This window comes from Lepisosteus platostomus, chromosome 12 (genome assembly GCF_059453375.1).
Source record: "Lepisosteus platostomus isolate fLepPlt1 chromosome 12, fLepPlt1.hap1, whole genome shotgun sequence".
Lineage (NCBI taxonomy): Eukaryota > Metazoa > Chordata > Actinopteri > Semionotiformes > Lepisosteidae > Lepisosteus > Lepisosteus platostomus.
Window position 1 is genome coordinate 2,603,607 of NC_142622.1, and position 26,545 is coordinate 2,630,151.

The 26,545-nt window shown below is 42.0% G+C and overlaps 1 protein-coding gene and 1 long non-coding RNA gene across 5 annotated transcripts in view; one reads left to right on the forward strand and one right to left on the reverse strand.

Moving 5' to 3' along the window:
- The first annotated feature begins 8 nt into the window (after nt 1–8).
- On the forward strand, nt 9–11,523 carry LOC148650852 (uncharacterized). Its single transcript, XR_015925587.1, has 3 exons — nt 9–244; nt 2,961–3,164; nt 11,380–11,523. It is a non-coding gene; the product is annotated as an uncharacterized LOC148650852 (long non-coding RNA).
- bzw2 (basic leucine zipper and W2 domains 2) overlaps nt 9,316–26,545 on the reverse strand; it is a 27,989-nt gene continuing 10,759 nt past the window's right edge. Inside the window, exons 1-13 of one of the 4 annotated variants that reach the window (XM_088600437.1) lie at nt 25,338–25,426; nt 25,252–25,291; nt 24,687–24,751; nt 23,676–23,852; nt 20,217–20,320; nt 19,305–19,370; nt 18,366–18,501; nt 17,465–17,574; nt 14,713–14,883; nt 14,164–14,310; nt 13,386–13,524; nt 12,024–12,146; nt 9,316–9,766 (exon numbers count right to left, since the gene is read on the reverse strand). In XM_088600437.1, coding sequence (XP_088456563.1) covers nt 9,741–9,766; nt 12,024–12,146; nt 13,386–13,524; nt 14,164–14,310; nt 14,713–14,883; nt 17,465–17,574; nt 18,366–18,501; nt 19,305–19,370; nt 20,217–20,320; nt 23,676–23,852; nt 24,687–24,744 — 1,257 coding nt within the window. In that variant the 5' untranslated portion in view covers nt 24,745–24,751; nt 25,252–25,291; nt 25,338–25,426 and the 3' untranslated portion in view covers nt 9,316–9,740. The other 3 variants (XM_088600434.1, XM_088600435.1, XM_088600433.1) reach the window with 3 other exon arrangements.

Here is a 26,545-nt window from a genome sequence, read left to right on the forward strand (position 1 = left end):
CCCTTCTTGTTTCATTTCTGAGTTTAAAGCAAATGCTGTTGCATTCTTTTTTTAATGTAATACATTTTGGGAGTATAAGCGGCAGTGATCTACTGTAGATATCATATTATGGGCCCTAAAATCCTAAATACTATCATGAACCTTCAATGTCCAATGTTTACAGCTCATTGAGGGTTCAGGAGGGTCCATGGATGCCTTTGGATGACTTCATCTGACTGCCACTTTGCCCGAAGTCATTAAATAGGTCAGTGATTTAAAAACATCAGTGTTCATTTTTTGTAATGCCAGTCATCATGGTTTTTCCCTCTTTTAAAAACCTCTAAAATTCTTACAGGACTGCGCTGACCTACTGAAACCACAAAACCTTTCATCTTTTTAACATTTAAAGTTACACGCTACAGTAAGTCCTTACTGGTATCAGTTATTTTTCAACAATGCCGTAAGGCTTCAGCAGGAGAAGGAGTTTGAACACCCAGCTCGTGTTTCAGCATTAGTTCATGTAACATTCATCACCCTATTTAAAACAGAGGAAAAACAATCAATTATTAACCACATTGGTGAATGAGCAAACGAACTTTACATCTGAGGAATACTGCCCAGCTACATCCTGCTCTATCAATACTTGAGGCAAAGAGACCAGTTCACAATTCTGTCTACTTCAGAATCATTACAAAAGACCTGCTGGCTGTGGTTTCTCACTACAAGTAAATGCATTAAGTTCAAAACTCGGCAGTTAGATTCTTAATAAAGTCCCAGCCTGATGTTCAAATCACTTCTGTTCCTAAATGTGCCCCATGACTTTCAATTCCATCTCGAATTGACTCATCCTACTGACGACTTTTAAGACGTTGAATTGCTTGTCTCGTCCCTACATCACGGATGCTTTGTCCAGTCATACAGCATCACCATCAGAAATCTTCGATCCTCCAATGGAGGTCATTGGTATGTCTTCAGGACAAGCCTGCAAGCCACGAATGACTGGACCTTCTGTGTCTCTGCTCCTGGACAGGACTGGAGTGACTGGACCTTCTCGTCTCTGCACCTCAGACTGGACTGGAGTGACTGGACCTTCCGTGTCTCTGCACCTGGACTGGACTGGAGTGACTGGACCTTCCGTGTCTCTGCTCCTGGACTGGACTGGAGTGACTGGACCTTCCGTGTCTCTGCACCTGGACTGGACTGGAGTGACTGGACCTTCTGTGTCTCTGCACCTGGACTGGACTGGAGTGACTGGACCTTCTGTGTCTCTGCACCTCAGACTGGACTGGAGTGACTGGACCTTCCGTGTCTCTGCTCCTGGACAGGACTGGAGTGACTGGACCTTCTCGTCTCTGCTCCTGGACTGGACTGGACTGGACTGGAGTGACTGGACCTTCTGTGTCTCTGCACCTCAGACTGGACTGGAGTGACTGGACCTTCTGTGTCTCTGCACCTGGACTGGACTGGAGTGACTGGACCTTCTGTGTCTCTGCTCCTGGACTGGACTGGAGTGACTGGACCTTCTGTGTCTCTGCACCTGGACTGGAGTGACTGGACCTTCTGTGTCTCTGCACCTCAGACTTTTACTGCACCTCCGAATAGTATTAACAAAGCTGATTCATTGGATGTTTTATGCCTGCAAAGACATTTGTGTAATCAAGGTTTTACTAATGATTTTACTATTGTTTCCTCTCTATTTTTTATTTAAAGCCCTTGGATGCACCCGTATAATGCACTTTTATAGAATAAAGATCATTGTTGGACGTGGATTTTCACGTGATCTTTCCTTGTTTCACCCCTGTTGATTTGCTGTACTGATTCTCCTGCTGCCACTCCCTCCCCACCCCCTCACACGCTTTCCTACTCCCATGAGCCTCCGCAGTAAGGCCGCAGATCTGAATCTGTGCCTGGAGTCAGCTGAGCAGAGAAGATAACAGCTCCCCCACTGAGGGAAACGTCAGAGCTCGACAGGGAGTCAGGGTGGCTGGTGGAGCTGAGTAATTTTAAGGGCTCAGAGCATGTTTCAGTGTACGGCAGGAATCTCAGACTCAGTCGCTGGAATGCCCTTTGTCTTTTTTTCCACCTGACCTCTCAGTTACATAGCTGGTCTAAATATTTCATTAACTGCATAATTATAATACTTCATGCCAGGCTCCACGGTGTTGTATAGGTAACTGTACCTTGTAATGAAGTGAAGTGAAGGTTTTGAGTTATCAGCTGTAGAAGGCCTTAAGAATATTTTAAATTAAACAAATTAGAGTAGTTTAATGGAACTGTCAAAATGGAACAGAACCAGAAGACTCTAGGCTCCGCAGGAACTGAGTTGCAGACTCCTGGATTATGGGGTGGGAGCCAGTTTAGTAAATGAACCCCTCTGTAATGGGAGCCGGTCCAGGCTCCCGCAAAGCGTAGTTCAGGACCCTATGCAGACGGTATAATCCGGAAGTAAATGGAGAAGGACGATAGGGAAAACACAGTGAGGTTCAGGACAGGAGAACAGACAGGGGGGAGTGACGACGGTGATCCGGTGCTCAGTGAGCGTGGTGCAGGCAAACGAGTCCAAACAGTACAATTGGGAATCCGGGGCGCGGTCCAGGGCCCAGGAACCGGGAGATCCATCCGAGACAAACAAGGTTAAAATCCAGTACAGGAACAGGAAATGAAACCAGGATGACGAGGCGAAGCGCTCTGAGCCCCGGACTCAGACGGTCAGGACGCCGTGGTGAAGCCTGTGCCGTCGGGTCTCTCCTGGACCCGCTGGTAGGCGGGCTTCCGGGCGTCCATCTCCCAGTGCTGAGCCAGGAATAGAGAGAGCGCCAGGCTGAAATAATGAGGGACAAACAGAGGGCAGGCGCACATAATCAACTAAAATACGAAAGGGTCGGAGCGCCCTTAAGAGGAGGGGTGACGATCGTTACACCCTCCCTTTCCAACAGCACTGCTGGTTAGGCTCTAGTTCACTCTCTGTCTCTTCTTCGCAGCTCCACTGTTGTGTGCTACCAGATGTCACCTGTGTTTCCCCCTGCTCGTGCAGTCCCATGCAAGCACTGAACAGCTTCACCTCTGCTCCAGACAGCAGTGACATCCGCCTCTCAACACTAGGCCAGTGCAGGTGCACTCACACGCGAGGCACTTCACAACAGACTGCCCCAGTGAAACGTCAGGCCATACAAACGGATACAAATGTAAGTAATCCGACAAATACATGAATAATATGACATAAATAAAGCTGGAGGGTCTGAACAAAGGTAAAACATACCAGAGCTCAGATTTGAATACTGTATTGTAAAACTAAATTATAGTCTGACTTGTTTTTATTTTCTGCCTGTCTTACATGCATCCATGCATTTTCAGAATGTGGTCTTAACATTTCTCTGTCCACATGTGCATGCAGAAGGAACCATGCAACCTCCTTCACTTCTCCTTCTGTGACTTCATTTTTGTCTCCTGCAAGAGAAATAGAGAAGTCATTGCAGTGTGGCCTTTCTGTCTGTGGTACCGTCTTTACAATACATGTGCTAAGGCATTGTACATGTAAGTGTTTTTCCTTGCCTCTCTGGGATAGCTCTGTCCTTTAAGCCTCGTTGAGCAATTCAAAAGAACAGGGAGTGGCTGGGAGAAGGGTCCACTCACCCAGTTCGTCGTGACACAGTACAAATACAGAAAGTGAGCCCAACCATCCTTATTGTGCCATAGACTAGCCAGACACCAGTGAATATGTCTGCTTCCCTTGACCAATTCCAGTACAAGCATGCCAGTAACCCCGTTTCTGGCTACTCCCTAATGGAAATTCTTTTGGCAGGAGAATACAGTAATCGTGCAGTGTGTGTGCATTGCTACCTTGCATAAGGCAAAGGGCAGCAGCAAAACATTGTGCTCAGATATTTTGCCATTGTGTGCATGGTTCCTTATTCATGGTACTTATCTGAAGAATGAGCCTTCTGGATCTTGCTCGGTAATGCCCTGCCCTGGGGGTTTCCATCGAGGAACAGGCAGACATGGGCATTATTTGGTTGACAGCAATTAGTGTGTATAATTTGTTTGGGGAAACAATTGTTGCTGTGTTCATTGACATTTGAGACATTGACTGTCTCCTCGGCTGGTATTTTGCAAGATTTCGCTTGCTTTTGTTCATAAGGCCACCCTGGTGCCTTGGCAATGACTTTGAAAGAGTCTTCTGACCTTGAAGTGTCAGCTGAGGCAGGGACTGAATACAGAGCGCTTTCTTTTAACGTTCTGCCTGCTCTTGAAGCCTACTTAACAAATACTGTACATGTACTGTACAATTACAGAAGGATGTGCCCAGTTAGAAACTGAGAAAAAAAGGCAAAAATCAAGTTTTATGAATCCCTATAGCAGTATTTATAGTTATAATATTGAAGTTACGTTTTCTAATAGAAAACACGATACATTTTACTTTGAATCAAGTTGCATCAAAAAGCTATTTGGGTATCCTTACTGTATTATTTTATGTTTATACAGTACCTTTTGTTTCCTTTAGAATTCATAGTTATTTTTCCTATTTTGAGACCAGTTCTTGACATATAACAGTGTGATATTTTTCACCTTTCTTCAACACTTCCAGCTTTGAGTTTTTCTGTGGTTTCATCTAAGCAGCTGCAGGCTCTAATTAACCCACAGTATATTGGTGGATTTCAAACAGAGGTAATGAAATTATTGGAAATTTTGAACTTTTATGATTTTTTCTTGTACATTAAATGGAGGCTTAGGATTGTTATCCTGCTTGAATATAGAATTCTGCCCAAGATGCCTTCTAGAACTGGATAATATACAATAGTACACAATTTTGTGTTCATTGTTCCTTATACAATACAAACACCAGTGCTTAAGTATATATGTTACATGATAATTTTTTGGCTTATTATCAAGTTCAATCTATATTTATAGTAAATTTATTATAAAGTTTAATCTCTATTTCACGTTTTTCAAGAGAATAATTAAGAATGTTAAAATGTACTTTCTTTGTGCTGATTAACTGCCCAAATACTGTTGTGTACATGTATATACTGTTCGCACATGGGTGTATACTTTGACACATCATCATCTTTCATCTTCAGCTCTATGTACCTCTACCATACATGTCAAAAGCTCATGTGAGCTTCCCATGTCCTCCCCACCACAGTGCAGCCCCCACCCTGCGTGACACACGGCAGACGCTTCAGCAGACTGACACCACAGCAGATCTCTTGGAGAAAAGGGAAGTGAGAAATTATTTCACCAGTGGAAATTTATGCAGGCCAGCTTGGAAATTAACCAGGACACTGTCACGATCGCGACTCTCCCTCTTAAGGGCGCTCCAGCCCTTCCTCGTTTTCCCCCATTGCTCACACCTGTTCCTTTGCCCAGCCCCTCTTTAGTTCCACCTTTAAAGCCAGATGCAGGCGTTTGCCCGGCGCTTCTCATTGAATCCCGTTTCGTGAGAGCCCGCGGTCCTGCCGCGTCTGGCTCCGTCATGCTTTTAGTTTCCTGTTCCTGATTCCCTGCCCCGCCGGTTCCGACCCGGTTCGTGTTTTTAGTTCCTTTGGATGGATTCCCTGGTCTCGGACTCTGCCTCCCGTATCGGATTCCCCCTTTGGATTGTTCGCCTTGGATTCGCTCCCACTGGACACCTGCACTCCTCGGACACTCCCCCCGTCTCCAGACCCTTCTCCTGCATGACTATTTTCCCTGTTGTATCCTCACAGTTCCGGATCGTGTCGTCCGCATAGGGCCCGGAAAGAACTGATCTTGACAGACACTGGAGTTAACACCCTTGGTTCTACGAACAGTCACATGGCATCTTCAACGACCAATTAGTGAAGACTTTGGTATAACATCTCATCTGAAGGACCTTGTAACTCCTACAGTACAGTGTTCCAACTCACCATTTTGGCACATTAATTTGGACATTTGTTTAGAAGGCACAATAGCTGGTAACAAAGCTTGCTGCATTTACTGTAAAACCATTAAACTCATATATAGGAAATTTACATTCCATTATACTATGTACCCACACAATACTCTTATTATTTCATTTGTTAGATAAATGGGGAAAAACGGACGTGAAAGAACTACTAGGGAACTTTTCTCATAACACGGTTTTGAGGTCCATTTCAAGAGTGAACAGTGTCCGAGACAAAAGAGCATAATTTCTAGAAATAGACTATGAAGGAAGGAGAGACCAGATGGACAGATAAGAAATCAGTAAAGAATAAGAACCAACAAGTTTGAAAATCTTCTGCGCTTAACACAGAGCAGATTCATCGTAACAGTAGTCAAATTAAAACAGAGGACTAAATAGTTTTAAAACCACTTTAAAAATATAATTTTAGAAGAATCATAACAGAAACAGAAAAATGTATTGCAATGGAAGTTAAATCATATTGTCAAAGTTTTCTTTAAATATTAAACCAACAAAACGTCAGTAAAGGATGAAGGCAAGTGCCTCAGACATAAAAAGTGAAATTTCTAGATGACAGGGAAATGGCTGTGTAATAAATAGAAATTTAATTCAGGTGTTCTTCAAGAAAGGAAATCGTAGCATGCCTCTGGGCAAAGACAAAGCTACATATTAAATAACATTTGCAAAGTAGACACATAAACGAAACATTTGTAAGTACTAAAAGCACTTAAGACAAACGATCTCCATGCTCTAGTGGCATTCTACCAATTGTACATTATGAAACGAGAGATATTATTCATAGGCCATTAAGAAAACTCTTCCAATAAGAAACGGGTATACTAGGTTTTACTTAACTGATTTCTTAGAGTTCTTTGAAAAATAATATTACTGTGGTTGCAGGCTGCAGCATAAAATATGGTATCCTTAGATTTTTAGAAGGTTCTTAATAAAGTTCATCAGAAAAGATTGGTTCTAATCCGGTTGTGCTTCTGAAAGCACAATTATCCAACAGACAGATTCCAGGCAGCTAGAATCTTGCGGACATTGTTAGTTTCATCTTCCATTGCTACTGCAGGTTAAAATACTGTAAAGTCTTGGGAAATTTGAATTTAAGATTGAAAATGAGGAGCTTGGGTTGGGGAGGAGTTTGGGTAACATTTGAGCTTTGCAAATGTTATTCTCACCCAAACCCAACAGTCAAACAATAGGGTAAGATCTGAGCAAATTGTTGATGCCCTTAACACACAGGGCCCGTAGAAAGTGTCCCAGTTAGAGCCCTGACCTCAATCCTGTTGAATATCTATGGAGTCACGAAGGTTTGCAGTCCAGGAGCACTGCCCTCCCAATGTGACTGAGCTTGAGCAGTTCTGTAAGGAGCAATGGCCAAGCACCAGACCTAGGTGTGCTACTGTACGTGGTGCAGGCCTCTCCAAACAGAATTATGGCCGCAATTCAAGCAAGGGGTGTTTCCACCGAGTACTAACTCAGGGGTGTGTATACTCATCCAACCCATCTTCTCTGGGTTTTCATGTGTATTACTCTTCAGAATGTTTGAGCATAATTTTATTTATTTTTAAGAATTTAACGTCGTGACTTCAGGCTTTTAGACCACAAAATGTGTTACTGTGCAAAGGGTGTGTAGACTTTCTATAGACATTGTATATAGTACCTTTTTAATTTTTTGCTTAGCATTGTCATCATACAATCATTATTTTTTTTAATATTAATCAAAAATTCAGTAAAGGATAAATTGTCTCTGACAGAAAACGTTCAATGTCTACATGATGATAAGAAATGGCTGATTTATTAAACCTCTTACACTTGATTACATCCGAATTTTATCACTCGATTTAAGTTTTAGTCTCTCCAGTGCTTAAACAAGCATCAATAGATTATTTGTGTCAAAGGCACTTTTAAAGGTACTGTACGATTACCGATTTTTAGAAATATATTAGAAATATCTGGTAAACTATTATATAGTAAGGTCGCCGTACGTCTGACGTCTTCATCTTTAATCCTTTCAGACCTTGTTCCAGAAAAACCTGGTTGCTGATATGGAAATACACGATCCTACAGTGACCCCTAGTGGACGAGAGTACTAGTGCTTATTCGCTCTCACGAAGTGCCTTATACTGTAATGTAATGTAATGTTACAAGTGCTTTTTATAAAGTGCTTTTTACAAACATCACATTTAAAATATTACCGTTTCATTCGTGAGGTAATAACATTGACAATGTCGAAAAACTGGGGTTTAACTATGTCCAGTGTTTTGTGCTTTGAAGGCTAAAAATAATTTAGTTCGTTTTATCGATATTTTGATTGAGTCGACACAGTGAGGCTTTCCTGCACCGAGGACTAAGCACAGAGCGCTATTAGGTACTGCGTTTAGAATAATTGGGTTGGAGGATGATCATGCCTACATCATACGATTATATGTGAGCACAGATGCAGAGATATTGATGTCTTCATGCGGCAGCTATTTCTACGGAGAAGAAGCAAGGTGTGTGTGTGTGTGTGTGTGTGTGTTTGTGTGTGTGTGTGTGTTTCCTCCAGCAGATGTGGAGGTTACCTGCAGGATAGACCACATGCGTGATTAAAACTGCGTGGGGTCGTGTCTGATGAAGGCTCCTAACCACACACCAGCATCAAACACGGATCCTTCCTTGTCCAGTACAGGCTGCTGCTTAACAACAAAATACAGCTCTTAAAAATCAGAATCAGCTTTGAAAGAGTTCGATGGCTGAGATGAGAGAAAACGCCCAGGAGTCAACAATATCCAGCTCAGTCCTCACATCTAGCCAGTACGAACCGAAAAAAAAAATAGAAATCCTTGCGAACATACCGTAAGGTTTCCTCCCACAGTCCACAGACACGCTGGAGGGTTAATTGGCTTCTTGGAAAATTAGCCCGGGCCGTAAATGAGTGTGTGTGTCTGGTGTGCATCTGCCCTGAGAGGAACTGGAATCCAGTGCAGGGTTTATCCTGCCTTGAACCCATTCCTTGATGGGATAGGCACCGTCTGTCCTGCACTGGATAAAGCGTTGAGAAAATTGGTGATGGCCGTGTAGATGAAGGGATAGTAATGGAAAGATCTGATCAGCAATTGAACCACATCATATCCCAGAAACCTAACCTTCAAGACGATGGTGATGTGGAAATCAAGAATACAAATGACGAGGGGATTAAATGAAGACTTGGGAACAGAATGTGTTAAATTGTGTTTAAAATATACCTTAGGAATTGAAGTCCTCTAATCTCTGAATATGAATAATATTAAGGGGCCGGGGAACATTTTACATTTGTAGGAATATGTCCTGTTTAGCAAGACGTATTCCTGGATCACCAAAGAAAACCCAGGAAACTGCAGTGAACTGTTATTGCCTCTTCGCAGTTAAATAAGAAAACAACAAATAACCACTGGAACAGGACAGTGTTTTAAAACAAGGAGGGTTAACAAACAAAACCCATTTATTCAAAAATACCCATTGTCAACATACACAAGTAATCTGAATAATTACTTATCTGAATAAGGAAAAAAAACCAACTAAAACAGACACTGTGGTGTTCTTACAGTGCCTGAAGAGTGTAAGTAAAAGGAGTCCGTAATTACACCATTTCAGGATTCTTGAATGTCTCGTCGATTACTGTCTTCTTTGCTTCTAATGTAGAACACACTGCCCAAGTCATACAAGCCCACAGAAGTTCTCTGGTGCACTGGGCTTTAAGTACACAGTAATATCTGCAATTCAAAGGAAAAGACTAGCCTACACACTCTTCAACAAATACAATGAAGCCATTTCTGCAGCGACTGGCCTTTGAAAGCATTCTGCTCAGCATTAAATCTTCTCGATTTCTGGGCTAGTCCTCACCTTCAGATTCGGATTCTGAAAAGGAATTTTAAACAGAAATAAATGTTACAGGAATCACTGTGAGACAGACAGCTGCAAAGCAAGCAACTTCAAAATTCCCATAATTTAGCAGAACATACTCTGAAGACAAAAATAATCACCCTCCTTTATCAATTAGTACAATAAGGAATCTAAAGTGCAATAAATTTTGTTAAATATGAATACTTCAGTTTCAACATAATACAAAATGCTACATCTCCAAATGCTTACTTATGTACAGTAAAAGGAATGAAGGGTATTCACATAATCCAGTATAAAATTACTATTTTTCAGCATTTACTTCACAGTATCCTACCTCTTTTTATAATACAATGAAAAGTTATTGTCTCTCTGTATCCCAATTTAGCAAAACACAGATACTACGATATTCCTGTTTAGCAGGACATATTCCCATAGAGGACATATTGCCCTCTGAATACAGGAATCTGTATCATTATCTACCATACCTATTTATAAGGATAGTTGCAATGACTCTTTATATACATGTTACCATTACTATTATATACATGTCTGATCCATTGCTTTTTGGGATATTTCATTCATCAGCTGGCAACACGAAATATGCCACGACAAATGTAAGACTATTTAACTACAGGACTGACTGAGATGTGAGTCAAGTGGGCTCTTGGACTGGTGATCAGGGTCACCTGTACACTCTGCAGGAGGGGCTGCCGAGATTGCATTTGCAGGGTCTGGCTGAGATACAAGCAAGTTTGAAGGGATGAAAAATAAACACTGAAAATGCAGAACACTTATCATACCATTTAAAACCCATATTCATACACTACTGAGTCCATTTTCAAACTGAGAAGGCACTGAAAAAAAACCATAATACTTGGCAATGAGAAAGTATTTTTGGGAAATTTTGTATTTTGGAAAAATCTTTTTAAAACCTTTTTCTTGTGTGTGAGTTGTCTTAGGGAGTGTTTTTTCACGTGACCATCCAGTTTGAGAACATGTGTAGATCTTGTTCTAGAATTCTGCAATCTTGCAACCAAGTATAAAACACTCTGCTGAGTCATGTACGGGCCTGTCCTGAAAACAGGACTGTCAGCGGCCACGAGGGAAGAAAAATAACTCTGAGTTCACTGTCCACAGCAGCACCAAACCCCCCCATCTTCTGGAGCTGCTCTGTCAATACTATAAATAAAATGGACCATTTATACTTCCCGGAAGCCCGGCATGATCCAAAACTAAAAAAAAATAACAAGGAAGTGACAGAAATGTTTTGACATTCCCAAACATGCAGTAAAGAGGTGCAGTCTGTGGTGCATCTACCACCAAGCAGCTGCCTACAGTGCCACCACACCGCGGAGAGGACTGCCTGTCTCTGCAGTCTGAACAGTCTGCCATTTTACCGCGCACAAGGAAAAGCGCTGAGTTCATGGTGTGATGTGACGATGGAAGCCTGCAATACTGTGAAGCGTGCAGGTAACCTGCTGGAATCAAGCACAAAACGACCAGCTGCTGCTGCTCCAGGAGGCTGGAACCTTACAGCGGCTCAGTGATGCATAGCTGCATACATTTCACATTGGAGATGTTTCTTAATAACAATTCCTTACACTTATATAGCGCTTTTCTCTTCACAGGTAAAGGGGACTCCCCTCCTCCACCACCAGGGTGCAGCCCCACCAGGAGGATGTGACGGCAGCCAAAGTGCACCAGTCCGCTCCTCACACATCAGCTCTCAGTGAGGAGAGCAGAGTGATGAAGCCAGTTCAGAGATTGGATTATTAGGAGGCCTTGATTGGTAAAGGCCAATGGGAAATGTGGCCAGTACGCCGCGGTAACACCCCTACTCTTGCCGAGACACACCCTGGGATTTTTAATGACCACAGAGAGTTGGTTTTACGTCTCATCCGATCCAAAGGACGGTGTCTTTTTACAGTATAGTGTCCCCATCACCATACTGGGGGATTAGGACCCACACAGACCACAGGGTGAGCACCCCCTACTGGCCCCACTGACACCTCTTCTAGCAGCAACCTTAGTTTTTCCCAGGAGGTCTCCCCTCCAGGTACTGGCCAGGCTCACACCTGCTGAGCTCCAGCTGCCAGTTGTGAGCTGCAGGGTGACATGGCTGCTGGCTTAAATGGTTGAATAGTGCCTAGGTATCAGTGATGATGGCCGGCTGGTGTCATTTCAAACTCTCTCGTTGACATGGTGACCTCCTGTCTGTGGTTATCTTTTTGCTGTTACCTCGTAGTCTACGAAACTAAATGAAATACATTACCTTCTTCAGCATTTTGGAGCCATTCCACAAATTTCTTCATTTGCTCCAGAAAGACACTTTTGCCTTTGGAAGCATGAGCGTCTTTGTACCACTTCAGAATGGCTTCCTCACTCAGGACATCGGCTGTGATAAAGAGCATGTATTAGCTTTCCCCCCCAAGCGGGACGAATTTTATCTTATGGTATTTAACGGGGCAGCGGATAAAATTTTAAATTCTCACAGCCTCCGTTGGACAGAACATGGTCAACACAGGGGGCATCGACATTTTAAGCACTTCATCTGAACACTCTGCCAATGTGATTATTTTACAATCCAGTTTATTGGGCGATTCCACAGGCTGGAATCTCGAAGTATAAAGCGTTTTTAAACCCACTGAACCCTTTCAGTTTTGTAAAGTGAAAACTCTTGAGAGGACCCGATTCAGGTTTTTTCATTCACCCCAAAGTCGTTCAGCCCAAAGAACTGAATTCTGACTTCCTTCCCCTCCGCACGAGCTTTCTAAGCACTTGAAGCTTGCAGTCATCCTGCAGGAAGGCAGCGGCTTTTCAGACGTCTCGACACTGCAGTGAGTAAACCTGCACTGAAAATCTCCAAATGTGATGGTGTGTGAAGACGTACGGTCGATGATGCCTTCAGTGGCTTGGCAGGGCCCCTGTGCTACAAGAAGCATCTTCGGTATTGCAACTGGGAGTGTGGAACAAGCTCCACAGCCATGTCACTGAAACCGATACACTGGCGTCCCTGAAGGAACAGCTAGATGAGAACCTCGGCTCCACTGGTTACTAACTTCTAAGTGAGTCAGATGAGCAGAATGGCCTACTCTCCTTTGTACCCATGTTCTTATCCTATTGGCATATTTTGAATGCAGAACTGGATTCCTGTGTAGAATTACAAATCACACTACTTTTCTCTAGATGGATCTCAACTAATTATCTCCATTTTCTTGGACATTTAAATCTCCAAGCCAAACTGTGTGTGCATCCTCAGTATGCAAAACTGTACAAAGTTGTTATTTACAATGTAAAGATACTAAACGGGTTCTCTTATGAAAAGGGCAGCCTACCAACTGAGGAATATTTAAGACTTTTATCGTATCAATGAGCAATGAGCATGGAGAACATGTGCATTAGTGTTTAACACTTTCAGGTGCACCTGAAAAGCAGACAAAGATGATGTTCATTGGGAAGGAGTGACCTTTCTACATACGACCCCACATCTGCCCATTCCTTGAATGGCCAAAGGAGATCCATTTCAACAACATGGCCCTGTGCTCCCATAGCCCTTTTTGTGCCAAGATGTTCTTCTAGTTCTTAGACACAGAGTCACTCATATCAGTTTTAAAGGAACCAGGAGAACCCTCACCTTTGTAAAAAAGGACCACAATCTTATGGAAGGACTTCATAAACTGTATGTTATCATAGCAGTACTCCTGAATCTTCTGGAGCAGAATGAGCTCTGACTGGCCTTGGGTACTGAAGACAGCAAGCAATGGAGCATAGTGCTGGGAAAACAAAACCATGTTTTTAACCAAGTTGAGTTACTAGAGCTTTTCCAACATGTCCTCCAAAATGAATGGCTGCATCTGTTACTGTATTTAGCTTCACTGTTTAACTCAAAACCAATAAAACTATGACTTTATAAACAAAATAAAAAAACACATTCCTGCTTTGTTCAAAGTATATGATTATTTAAAAAAAAAAGCATTCCTGGACTGTCCGATTGTTAACCTGAAAGTTTCCTGTGCTAGCCACATCTAACCATTAAGTTTCAACAGTCAGCAAAAAAAATGACTGCAACAGGTGTACCAGGAAAGCCAATTCATGATTAGTTGGTTAATCAATGAATTCTTTTATTCAGTCTTTACATTCATATAAAGGGCTTCTAGGACCACATTCATTATGCAAAAATAATAATACCAGTAGCTAACCTGAACTGGAGTTATCAGCACCAACAAAGTAAGGTTGAAATAAATAATGTAAGTATAGAGACATCATTCATTACAATGCATATGCCACCCAAGTTATAGCACAGTGGAATGCAGTCTTTATAGACAAGGGATTATGCTGAGTGCATTCTAAGAAATCACAGAATTCCCCTATGAGATACCACTTCTCGAGAAATGTCTTCTTTTTACATTTACCTTCAAGTGTTTTAGTGCCTGTTCTGTAACCAGCTCCTCTTTCTTATTCCACTCCACGGCATTCATTACACAGGTCCACAGGAGACCTATGACAGCCTGCTCCTGCAGCTCGTTCTTCTTCATCTCCTCTTTAAGGTACAGAACCATCTGCAAAAACAGTTTATGAATGTCATGCTGGTAAAAAATCACCACTGCATTGAGGTTTTTGCATTTGTGGCTGCCAAAAAAACGAACTGATGAGATTAGCAATATATCACAGTGCCATGCAGGTAGCGAATGTTTGTACATCCAAACATATTCTTCATTAACAAATAACTAGTGAGAACTAATGTTTTAAGGGGTCAATAAAACCTTTTGCCACAAGATAATAAATCTTACAGATTTTTTTGTTTATTGAATGGAGGATAGCTGGAAAAGTCATTACTTGGTAGCTTATGTAGTTTTCTGTGAAACGATCTCGGTTTTTTCTGCTAAACACTACTTCCCAGGAGAATCTCCCCTCTACTAGTTTTAGTTATGAAGGCTGCCGAGTTTGTCCATGTGTCTCACCTCCCTGATGGGACATTCCTGAGAGAGACGCTCCTGTAAGTCCTTCTGCAGCTCCTTTCTGGTCCCCAGAGACTGCTGGACACGCAGGAAATCAGAGAGCTCTTTTAAACCTTCATCATTGAAGTATTTTGTAAAGTGCTCAACATTCTGCTTGTTGGCTGGGAACAGCTCCTAAAGAGGAGATAAAGAATGACCAATCGCCTTGATAAAATAAAATACAATATGAACGGGGCAAACCAAAGAAGAGAGCATACCAGCATAATCATCTAATTTTCATTTCATCATCTGAAATGAGTAAGAAAGGCAGAAGCCTTACTGAACATCTGGCACACTTTGAGAACTAATGATATAGTTAGGGCAGGAGAGGTATTATCATTTGCAGTTCTCAGAATTCAGAAAACAATGAGGTTGTTTATCCAGCAGCTAGGCCAGTAAAGCACAGATGATCCAAGGGGTCCTACTGGTCTACTCTAGTAAACTCCTTGTTAAGACATAACAGTCATCGTCAGAACAGAAACACAGCATAAAACAGAAGCAGAGAGAGAGAGGGACAAAGAAGGAGAAAATGACAAATGAAAGAGGAACAGAGAGAGAGAGAGAGAGAGAGAAAGTAAGAGAAAGAGAGAGACCTGTGCAAGAACTGTCCAAGGGTGAGAGGACCTTGGTCTGCTCAATCTTGAAGACCAGACTCTAGCTAAGTGATTTGAACCTTGTTTAAGAGAGCTTGTTGCCCTTTACTTTTGGAAAACTCTGATTTCCATACCTGTGCAACCCTCAGCCCAAAGACGTTCTCTCCTAGTGGTGACGCTATCTTAATATGATAATAATAATAATAATTTCTTACACTTATATAGCACTTTTCTGGGCACTCCAGGCAAAGCACTTTACACCAGCAGTGTGTAGCACCACCTGGATGATGCGACGGCAGTCAGATTGCACCAGTACACTCACCACACATCAGCTCCCAGTGGAGAGGACAACAGGGGGGTTATTAGGACTCTATGATTGGTAAAGGCCAATGGGAAATTTCTAAGAATCAGGAGATCAGTTTTGGGCATCAGGATATATATAAAGAGAGATTTAGTTCTGGGTCATATTCTGGAGTAATTAGGACACAAGGTATTTCTCTTGTAATCCAGTTAGGCATTATATAGGATTTCTGATTACAGAAGTCTGTGTTTTCAGGGAAGACAGAACCTGAGCCTCTGAGATGCAGTGGTTTTTAAATGGGGTAACCTGTCGTATGTTGTGTTGCGTGTTGTTTAGTTTGTGTTATTTTAATTTCTAATAAACATTTGTCTATCCCAAATACAACTACAGCTATTACTGTTCCACCAGAGCTTTGCCAGAAAAGAAAGAACTCAGGTGCCTCACAATTCTTCCAACTGCTCAGGTATATCTTTTACATATTTGATATCTGGGGGTATTATGTAAATTTAATTATTGTTTATCCTGCTGTATTTTCTTTTTTTTTTCTTAAACCCCATATATTCAATGTATACTGTAACAATAAAATTTCATTTAACATTTCACTTAACACTTAACAAAAAGTTATACTGTATGTTTATGAGATATAGTTTGAAAAAAAAGCTCATGTTCAAATGACAGTTTGAACTAAGGGGTGTGCCCACCTAAAAAAGTATCTTACGCCTTTAAGTATGCCTCCCAAATACGAACACAACATTCATGTATAATATAGGTGCTCCCAGTATGATGAGATTGCACCACTAGGGGGAGCAATGACATTATGTGATGCTGCTTGATACCGTTTCTCCCAATACACGAGTTTGCTAAGCGCTTGAAATTTCAGCTGGCGTGCACAATCCCCTGCAAGAATCGCAAGCATCTACACTGCAGTGAGCAAACCTGTAGAGCCACTTCAGGGGTCTCGATCGTTGACAAATCACCATATTGGATGTTATGTGAAGGGCTACAAGAAATGATGTATTCAGTGACTTGGTGGTTACCCTGTCCAGCATCTTCAGTATTACAGCGGGGAGTCTGGAACAAGCCACCAGACCATTACATTGAAGCTGACACCTTGGCACAATGGCTGGGTAGGATCCTCAGATTACTTAGTTACCAGGAACCACACAAGCCTGAAGAGAAGGCCGACCTCCTCTTATGATTAACAGGCCTATCTGTCTAAATAAAGGATTATTTGATATCTGGTGTTTTGGGACAGTTTAAAATGAAAAAAAAAAAACGCAGATTCACAACAAAACGTAGGCTCTGCATGAAGTTTGTTTAGAAAAGCGAAAGTGCATGACGGAAGGTAGAGGAATTTGTTCTCACTGGGCCAGAGTCAGAACAGTGTTCTTTCACTCAGTTCTGCACCTGAGGGTATCTGCACTGACCCGAATTATAACATGCAACACTTGTTAAAGAAATGAATCTGAATGTATAGTGTGCAAAATAAAAGAATGATGCATACCAGCAAATTACTACTTTTTTTATTTGAAAATGATTAGTAGTAGTTTCGTCACAGACACTGACCTGTATTTTTTACATTCACAAATATACTGTGTTTGAACGGCAATTAAAATGCAAAGTTCCCACAGTGGAGCACTAAGACGTCACATGGAGCAGTTCATCCATCAGTAGTATTTAAATGCAAAATAAAATTCATATTTAGAGTGTAACATTACAATACAGAACCATCACCCTGGAAGAAGAAACTTAACTACACAAGGCACTGTACCTAGAACCACTGCTGTTAGTAATCGGACAAATAATATAACACAGCTCATACCAGTAGCTTTTTATCCAAGTTGGCTTTTCTTAAAGCTGAGGTAACTGCATTGGCATCCTTCTCAGCCATCCAGGCTTTAAATAACTTCACAGCGAAGGAAGCGGAGATTCCTGCAAATCGGAATTTGGGAGAAAGGATTTAAGGTGCTACTTTTTGCTCATGGTGCATTGCAATAACGAACACACCTTAAGACACAGGGAAAAAAAAAATTCTGATGTGAATCCCTTCTTCAACCAAAAGTTTGGCTCTTGAAAGACAGCCAGAACAATTGTAAGGTGTTCTGCTCATTCCAGATCCACACATGGGCCCTGAATAAGGTCTAAACACTGCATCTTCTGGAGGCTTTTTGCTGACCATAGACTTCCTGCATCTACACAGTGGAACAACACCATTAAAGACTGGAATAAAAATAAGACCTGCCCAAAATAAACAAATAATAAACAAAATAATCCTGAAACTTGTCACTTAAATTAACATTAATTACTTTCTTTTAATCAATTAAAAATCAATTTTCACCTTAACGTTCAGACACAAACACATTTGAACTCTCAAGCTCAAACACGGATGAAGCTGTCGTTTTGCACCCTGCAAAGTTAAAACTCATTATTTCTGATCTTATAAAGAAACAAGAATGGGTTATTTCTCTGCTGAAAAGCAAAAAGAAAGAACAACACAATGTTTTCACCATGGAGTATTCTTCAGTGGTGCCTACAATACTGTAAGTCTTTTTGTGCACTTGTTGAAACTCCTTAAAATGACCCCTTAAATACAATAAAGGCTCACAGTCAGCACAGTGTCACACCTACAAGCTCGCTGGTCAACAGAAAACAGGGGTCAAGGACTCAGGAGAAGTGAAGACAGGAGTCACCTCAGACTACAGACGGCAGCAGATGATTCCTACCTTCTTTGACAAGGTTGTCACTGAAGAGGCTGGTCAGAATGGTGGCAGGGAGGGTTCCGTGTGCCAGGAGGATCCCTGTAAGCGCTGCCAGTCTCGTTTGTTCGGACTCACTGAAGGCTTTCAGGAACAGGAGCAGCTGGTCGGGAAAAGAAGAGGAATTCTGACCCGAGTCAGTGCCGTTCCAAGAGGAGCATTTTAGTCCTCACTCGGACTTCTCGCGGGCACTCTATATTCACCCCCATAAGGATTGCCTTCATTGACCTGGTAAAGTTCTGGGTGGATTTTAAAACTCTCCCACTTAGTCTTCCATCCTCTAGCAAGACCAGAAAGGGTGATTTTTTTAAGCTCAGCTTTTCCAAAACAAACAAGACCTTAAATTTGTAGCTAAAGCATAATGTTGCTGTGCTCCTCAGATCCATGATTTGCTCCTCATGGACAAGCAACAGACAAGCAGAATCAATCCTCTCCTTTAATCATTTATTAAAAAGCCTAACCTTTCATTACTGGATTGTACATTTGTACTTCAGAATACCTCTGCAATATACGCGCATAAAGAGCGCCACATACTTTTCAGAAACTCACAGACTAATGATGTTTTATAATATCTGTTCATTAAAATACATAATTAACGATCATCACATCTCTTTGGCTTTCAGAATGCGTAAAGTAATAATTAAGTACATGGCTTTCATGAGCAACGCTAGGACTAGTGTGCGTGCGTATTAATGTCAGTCAGCTCACACTAAACACGCACGATAGAAAAGAGATCACAAGAGTTAAGGACCCTGGCAACAATGTATTGATTCTGCGTCATAATAGAGGTAATTAATGTGGGATTTACTGGAACTGCTTCCACATTCACTGATGAAAATAAAATGTAACCTCGAATCTTTGAAAATGTGTCAGTCAGTATGTGTTGGGTGTCGCCAGCATCAGTACCTTTTTGATTTCTTCTTCAAATGCTTTTTCTAGGTATTTGTATCTCCTGATTAGCTTATTGAAGACCTGGAGAAAAAAACCCCATCAGCATTAATGGCTATTGACAAGCCGACATAAGAAGGATGTCATTAACATTATTTCAGCATGTATACATTTTACACATCTTTCAAAGACATGATTCGACACTTGCAGTCAAACAGAGTACATCAATATTCTGCAATTTAATAAATAAAAGAGTAAGGATCCAATTTATTTCAGGGAAAACTGGCCCTGGTGTGAGTGCGTGCGTGTCTGTGTGTCTGTGATGGACTGGTGTCCCTCCCAGGGTGTATCCGGCCTTGCTGGCCTCCCCCGCGAAAGTGAGTCTTTGCTCACTAGGGATGCTCATTATTGGAGTGTCGGACTATGGTGATTACTTTTGCACTCTGGCTCAGAAACACTTCACACCAGGTTCCAACAGAGATCTCCGTTCTGCGTTTACTGGAAGCCGTGTACAGTACAGAAATTCAAAACTGCGACCTGAACTCGAGGAAAATGGTCAACTAAAGCAACGGGGTAAATTAAGTGTTCATTAATTTTACCCCATTCATCCGTGCATATTCATTTCTTAAAAACAAAGGTCCTAAATTATTCAGGGTGGATTTATTTGAATACCGCACGATGATCAGAAACGCATTCCATCGGAGCCTGGAGGGCTGCAACAACAAGACAGCAGGCCGTGAGGAAAGCTCCGGGTCTTTCTGCCCGCCACGTTCCAGGAGCCCGTGAGCCGCGGCCAGCGCTATCCTTGGGCTGTAATCCTTCAGGGATTATGTGGAAATGATGGAGCTCCTGTTACAAGGTCATTATTGAGGGGGATTGGGGGGCATTAGCAGCTCGGCTTTCTGAAGTGCCGCCGCTCCCTGGCCTCACCTGAGCGTAGCCGCGCACCGCGGCGTGACTCTCGGCAGCAGCGAACACGCAGTGCTCGGTCACCTTGCTCCTGTCCCCGTCGTCCATACGCGTCCCTCCGGGAGCTGTGGGGAGGAAGAAGCTGGGTTTGAACGCAGGGGCCACACACTGCCCCCCCCCAGTGCAACGGCGACTCCCCTGTTTTACAAGCATTCAAATTATGCACCCAAACAAAATGACAAACACCCTCGGTGGGTCTCTCTTGGCCAGACCCGTCACACGGTCTTACTGTCTTATGTCAAACAACAATGTGGTTTGCAGACCTGCTCTTAGTCAAGAACCCAATCAGCGAAAAGAGACTCAGAGCCATGCTCATCTGCTGCTTCTCGCCGGGACAGAACTGAATGATTCAAACTGACACGAGTTCAATGAACACCGTGAACCGAAAAAACAAAACAACAAATAAAAGGTCAAAGCTGTTTTTTTTTATTTACATTTCAATAACCGTCAGGAGGACAGTCAATCGGTTAGGAACTCCGGCCTCTGCGAGGATCGATGCACAAAAGGTCCCGATCAAAGTGGTTAATAAGCATCAGAACAGAAAGAGAAAAACATCCCAGGGACTCCACGCGCTTGTAAACTGCTAAGCCTGCCAAACGTATAATGCCGTGTGTGTGGGAATGCCACAGTAAATGGAGCTGGAGCTGCTGTGAAGCAGGGTGCAGTACACTGACGACAGAAGTACTACACGGCCCCGCAGGGAAACAGGGCTCATGGAAAGAAATTTGCACTTCATTTGGTGCATCCCTTTACTAACAGATTGTATAAGCTCCGTATACAATCTATTTATAACTCGCACAACTCGCCTAATTACCCACTCATCCACACGCTGACAGGGAACAGGAAACGGAGCTGCTGGGAAAATGTCGACTTTCCAGCCGGGGTTTTCAACGAGGCAATGGGTCTTGCCGAAGTCCCAGCGAAAGAGAGGAGAAGATGTGCCGGAAGATCACCTCCCTGTAAACAGGTGGCTTGTGAGGCCCGAGAACACGAATCTCGCGGTGGACAGCAGGATCGAGTGCAAAAGGAGTCTTTATTCAGCAAGCTCATCCGTGAAAACCAAGACCTGTGCTAAAATACAAGCTCAATAATCAACTACCACTGCAAGTCCCTTTACATCCCTCTTAGCCCTCCAGCAATGAATAAACAAGAATAATAATGCACTTTCTGCGTGACTAGACTGATAATAGAGTTCCTAACAGTCTCTAGTGACAGGTCAGCTGAAAATACCACCCTCACTGCAGCTGGCCTGCCACACTAAACCGTCCGGCCATTTTCGAACCGCTTTATCCAATCCAGGGCCACGGGAGAGCCAGAGCCTAGCCCAGCAGGCAACAGCCACAAGGCAGGATACATCCTGGATGGGACGCCAGTCCATCGCAGTGCAGACACAGACACAAACACGCACGCACCAGGGCCAGTTTCCCCAGGGGCCCATTAACCCACCAGTATGTGTTCGGACTGTGGGAGAACACTGGAGCAACAAGAGGAAGTCCACATGAACACGGGGAGAACATGCAAACTCCACACAGACAGTAGGAATTGAACCCAAGGCCTCAGAGTAGACAATGGACAGAGCAAACAAAGTTGCTCTTTGCATTTCTCCAAAATATATATTTTGTTGGGGGAAAAAACAGGATTTAATATCATACTGTTAACTCCCTGAAAAACAGAGGTAGCGTTTCATACTACAATGCTGATGGATTATGCCTAAATTAATTTTCAGCCTTTCTCTAACACATCACACTTTAATGGTCTCCCATGTAGGTAGCTGGCTCACTACCAAACTCTTTTCATGCCATTGTTTCTGTGCTATAGTAATGGATTAAAAAGGCACTGATCTGCCTGGCCTCACAGGATACTTTTTGCGTGGGCATAATAACCTGGGCTAGCTTCCTCTTCAGAGCCACAGCAGAGATGGAATGGACAGAGGTTTTGATGCAGCAGTATAGCAAGGTTAGGGACTTCATAGTACCGTGCACGGAGACAGTTTAACACAGCAGAGGGCTATGGACTGCTTCACCGTACTTTTATAAGGATTGTTATTACAAAAAGATCTGCTGTACCGTTAGTATTTGACAAGCAGTCAGCACATATTACAGTCACACTATGCAGAATTCCAGCGGATATCTTCTGCAGTAAACATTTTGATGGGGTGTGTACATGTATGTCTAGGTGATATACTGTGTACAAGGGCCACTCCGGATAGCATTTTCGTCTAAAAGGCAAGATCAATTCAGTTCAAATTCTTTATATAGGTTTACACTAAGTCATTAAGCATTAATGGAATTTACAGAGACTGTCCAGGAGACGATGCCCCAAGAGAATTAACTCATTCACAGAAGGGAGATCTGCTCCCTTCTGGTAAGTTACTCTGTGGTTAGTCAAGAGATTTAAGGAAGTCTGACTTAAAGTTTAATGAAAACACTTAGGGTGGAAACCTATCTTGAAGGCATAATTTTAATAACGTGTTTCACAACAAACTGAGTTACTTAGTTATGTTACATGAGAAAAGACTCCATGTCCTAAAACACTCCATTAAAGTTATTTTCGTTCCTATCTAATCCCACTGCTCAAATATGCTGTGGTAGTGCGGTGCAGAAAAACAATATACAATGAGAGATAATACAATACTTTGAATTTAATGCAGACCTTCAGACAGGCACGCTATTACAGAAGCGATGAAATACATACCTGTTTATTCTCCTTTCTTGGTCTTAAGTATCCCTTCCTTCACCGAGTAAAGTGAGAGGCCAACAAATGTTTTTAATTTTAAATGATGGCTCAAGTAAAAAATACATATTTTGCAATATACTTACAGTACATAAGTTACTGGGACATTGTTATCTCTCAAACTGAAGTCGCCTCTAAACGTTTTGCCACTTAATCTATGTGAAACCCCTAACCTTTGCATAAGGGATTAGTAATGGGAGTATGTATCCTACTCAGAACCACACAATGTGGATGAGGAAATCCAACAGAATCTGCTATCTGAATTTCTCAGCGCTCCAAAAAGAAATATGCTTCTTGTTTTTCTAAACAATAAAAACAATGGTATGATTGATCGTTTTAAATTGCAAACACCAAGCAAATAGTTGCATTCATTCAAAATAAACTGGGCACGTGAAATTCAACACAAAATTCCGACGGCACTTCTCATTTTCATTTCCCTGAAGCAAGCCATCAAAAGCAATTCAAATTCCTAAACTTGTACTTAACAGCCCTGTCACTCCTTGTAGATCACTCTTTGTGCCAGACTGCGTAATAGATACAGCATATCTGCCATGTGTAAGGTTGATTACCAGGTGTACCAAGATGAACTCTTGTGAAGTAGTCCAACTAGAAGAGCTACTTACTTCATCATACCTAGTGAATAGACCGATCCAAACTTGTACAGTATCTGCTTTTCACCACACTTACCAAGCATGCTCCCAGCAATGAGGATATCGAAGAGGGTGTCTGCATAGCGACGATAATCTAGTCTTGACCCTGCAACGTCCAGAAACTTGGCTACAGCATCCAGGTCACTCCCAGCTTCATTGAGCCCCTGAATGATTGTATCTCTAAACACGGTAGGCTCAAACTTCTCTTTTTCATCTGGAAAAAACAAAACCACAAGTTCAGCACCCTGACATTTTAAGATGCATCTCCTGTTATTGACTATTGAGTATGCATTTATTTTTATTTGGAAATAGGTTGGGTATGCTAGGGTTTGTGGTATCCAGTTTCCTCGGTAGCTATAAAGCAGAAACTCTCAGTTTAATCTAACTAAACTAAAACGGTGGAAATGTCTGATCATTTCAAACAATATCCACTTATTACAATGAAATTAGCACTGACTACCAGTGAAGGGCACAGGACATAATCATAATAAGTCAGTATGCTTTAATGGTGTGAGTCCAGACATATAAATATTCAATACAACAAAGATAAGGCTAAAAATTGGTTGATTACAATAAAAAAATAGCACTGGCCTTATTATTAACGCTCATCCTCCCTTGAGACATGAGAAATTTAGTGATGTGTGCCAATCACTGCTTGAACCTACCGTACAGTACCTGTCTGCCATAATTCCTTGTATTTAAGTCACGGAGAACACGTTTTATAAATGTGCCTGCTAAACAGCAGTGCTCTTGCAGTGTAAAAACACACACACACAGTTAGCTGTACTTTCTGTTTAACCAGCATATACAGCAATTGCAAATGAAGAAAAATTGAGTTAAACTATGATGTATGAAAATGGTTTTCCAACAAATTTGCTCTTTGTTTTACTATCTAAATATCAAGAAGCTTTTTAAATATCATGGTAACTCTGACAGATAAAAAAAGAATTACTTAAAGTGAAGACAAAAAAAGCAAAAACTAGTGAGGCAGTCTAACGAAGAGTGCCGGCAGTTGTCTTCTCCTATGATGTCCCAGATTCTAACTTACCCCTTTTCCTGGTTTTGAACCTCTGGCCTGTTAGCACTGGCTTCTGCTGCTTATTCATAAACTTCCTGCAAAACACAGAAGGCACCGAAAAGTTCAGCACAGAAACACCTACAGTAGACACATGGTGAACATGTGAGCCGGACCCAGCTGAACAATAAAACCAGTGCAACTGCCCGAGAGCACAATCGATTTAACACGACAGGGACCGCCGCTGTAACAGTTAAAGCCTTGGCTGACTGTTTTACTAGAAACATATTTTTGAGCCAATCAGAAAATATGCATTTTAAACAAAACCTGTTAGCATTGTTGTTCTTAGCATTCCGTTTAATAATGGGATCAAGTATCGATGCAAACACATGAAAATCTCCTAGAGCAGCTACAGACTTGTCAGATCTGCTAACCAGCTGTATGGATAGTTATACTGTACTTGACGTCTTTTCTACAGTGGTTTTCAATTATAGTTACCCTGACCCACAACATGTTTATGTATAGTATTTTTCCCCATTTCAAATGTTTCTTTGTGAAGGTGTGTGATCCCAGTATATTAATTAACCAAGTACATTACCTAATCTCAGTCCGATAATTTCCAGTTGTATTTTAGTGAAGTTTGGTTCAGAAAAGACTTGAGAAAATCTCAAGAGGCAGTAAATGGTGGTCAATGTTTCTTCCGAATATTAATACAGATTCTAAGGCTTTCCTCAAGCTCCACGTCAGTTTGATACGGAGCTCTGCTATAAATCTGACCACAGAGGCACTCACCCGCTACGAGTTCCTGCTTGATACCGTGAGAGAGGTAAATATCTTTTTCAGCATGCACTGTTCCCAGCCACTGGCTATGTCTATATATAGAAGGCTCATCCAAGCCTTGCTAACTTAAGGGATTGGGTCAGGCTTTATACATGTATTATATTACAGCATGAACTAGGAGGAGTTAAGTCTCCATTTTTAATAACAGCTACGCGACTTGGCATGTAAGCCACACAGTGCCACAGGCCTTGGTCACCCAATTGTGTTCATGAAGTCCTGGGTTAAAGCACAAGCTCACAGAGGTCTACGCTTTTAAACACACTCGTTTCTTGTCATTCTTCAGAGTACTCCTGGCACTGTCAGGTTTGCCATTAGTGCTCCTACACTTCTTGACAGGGGCACAATAGCAGTAACGACCAGCAAAGGAAACTGGAAAATGTCACTACTATACTGTAAGTCACCATTAAGAATTTCATAGTGTTATACATTAAAGACCTCGGGAAAGGTACCAGAACCCATTTTGTCCATCTCATACATTATTCCCCCACCCACCCCCCAAAACAAACAAAACGTTTGTGGGGAAGATAAGGAATATTAGATCCCGCTGTACAAGCAGTGCTGAAACATTAACAGTATTCCAGCAACACAGCAACACTTAAACAGCCAGCAAGCACAAATGGCTCAATAAACAAATTATAAGGATGGTACAGTCAGGCGTTCTTAGATTGTGAAACCCAGGATTGATTGCATGTACATATGCCTGTGTAAGATTTTGCACAGGCAAAATCTGGCACATATTCCTGAATTATATGTTATTCTGGCCTGCTTGCAATACTGGCACAAGTACGAAACAGTCAGACTAAATTTACACACCTTAAACTAAACAAATAAAGCGACTAATCTGATATTACCCAGTTATAATGTTCTAAGTTGGATTTTGTTCCAAATGTTAGAATTGCGTTGCATGTACTGTATCTTTAGAACACTGCAGACTGGCCTACTGCACTGAGATCTATCCGTGATCTTCCTCTTCTGCTTTTAACTTTCACAAACCACACCAGGGGCCAGATGTGGAAAAACCGCCAAGACGTGAGGTGCAGTCGAAGCCGAGC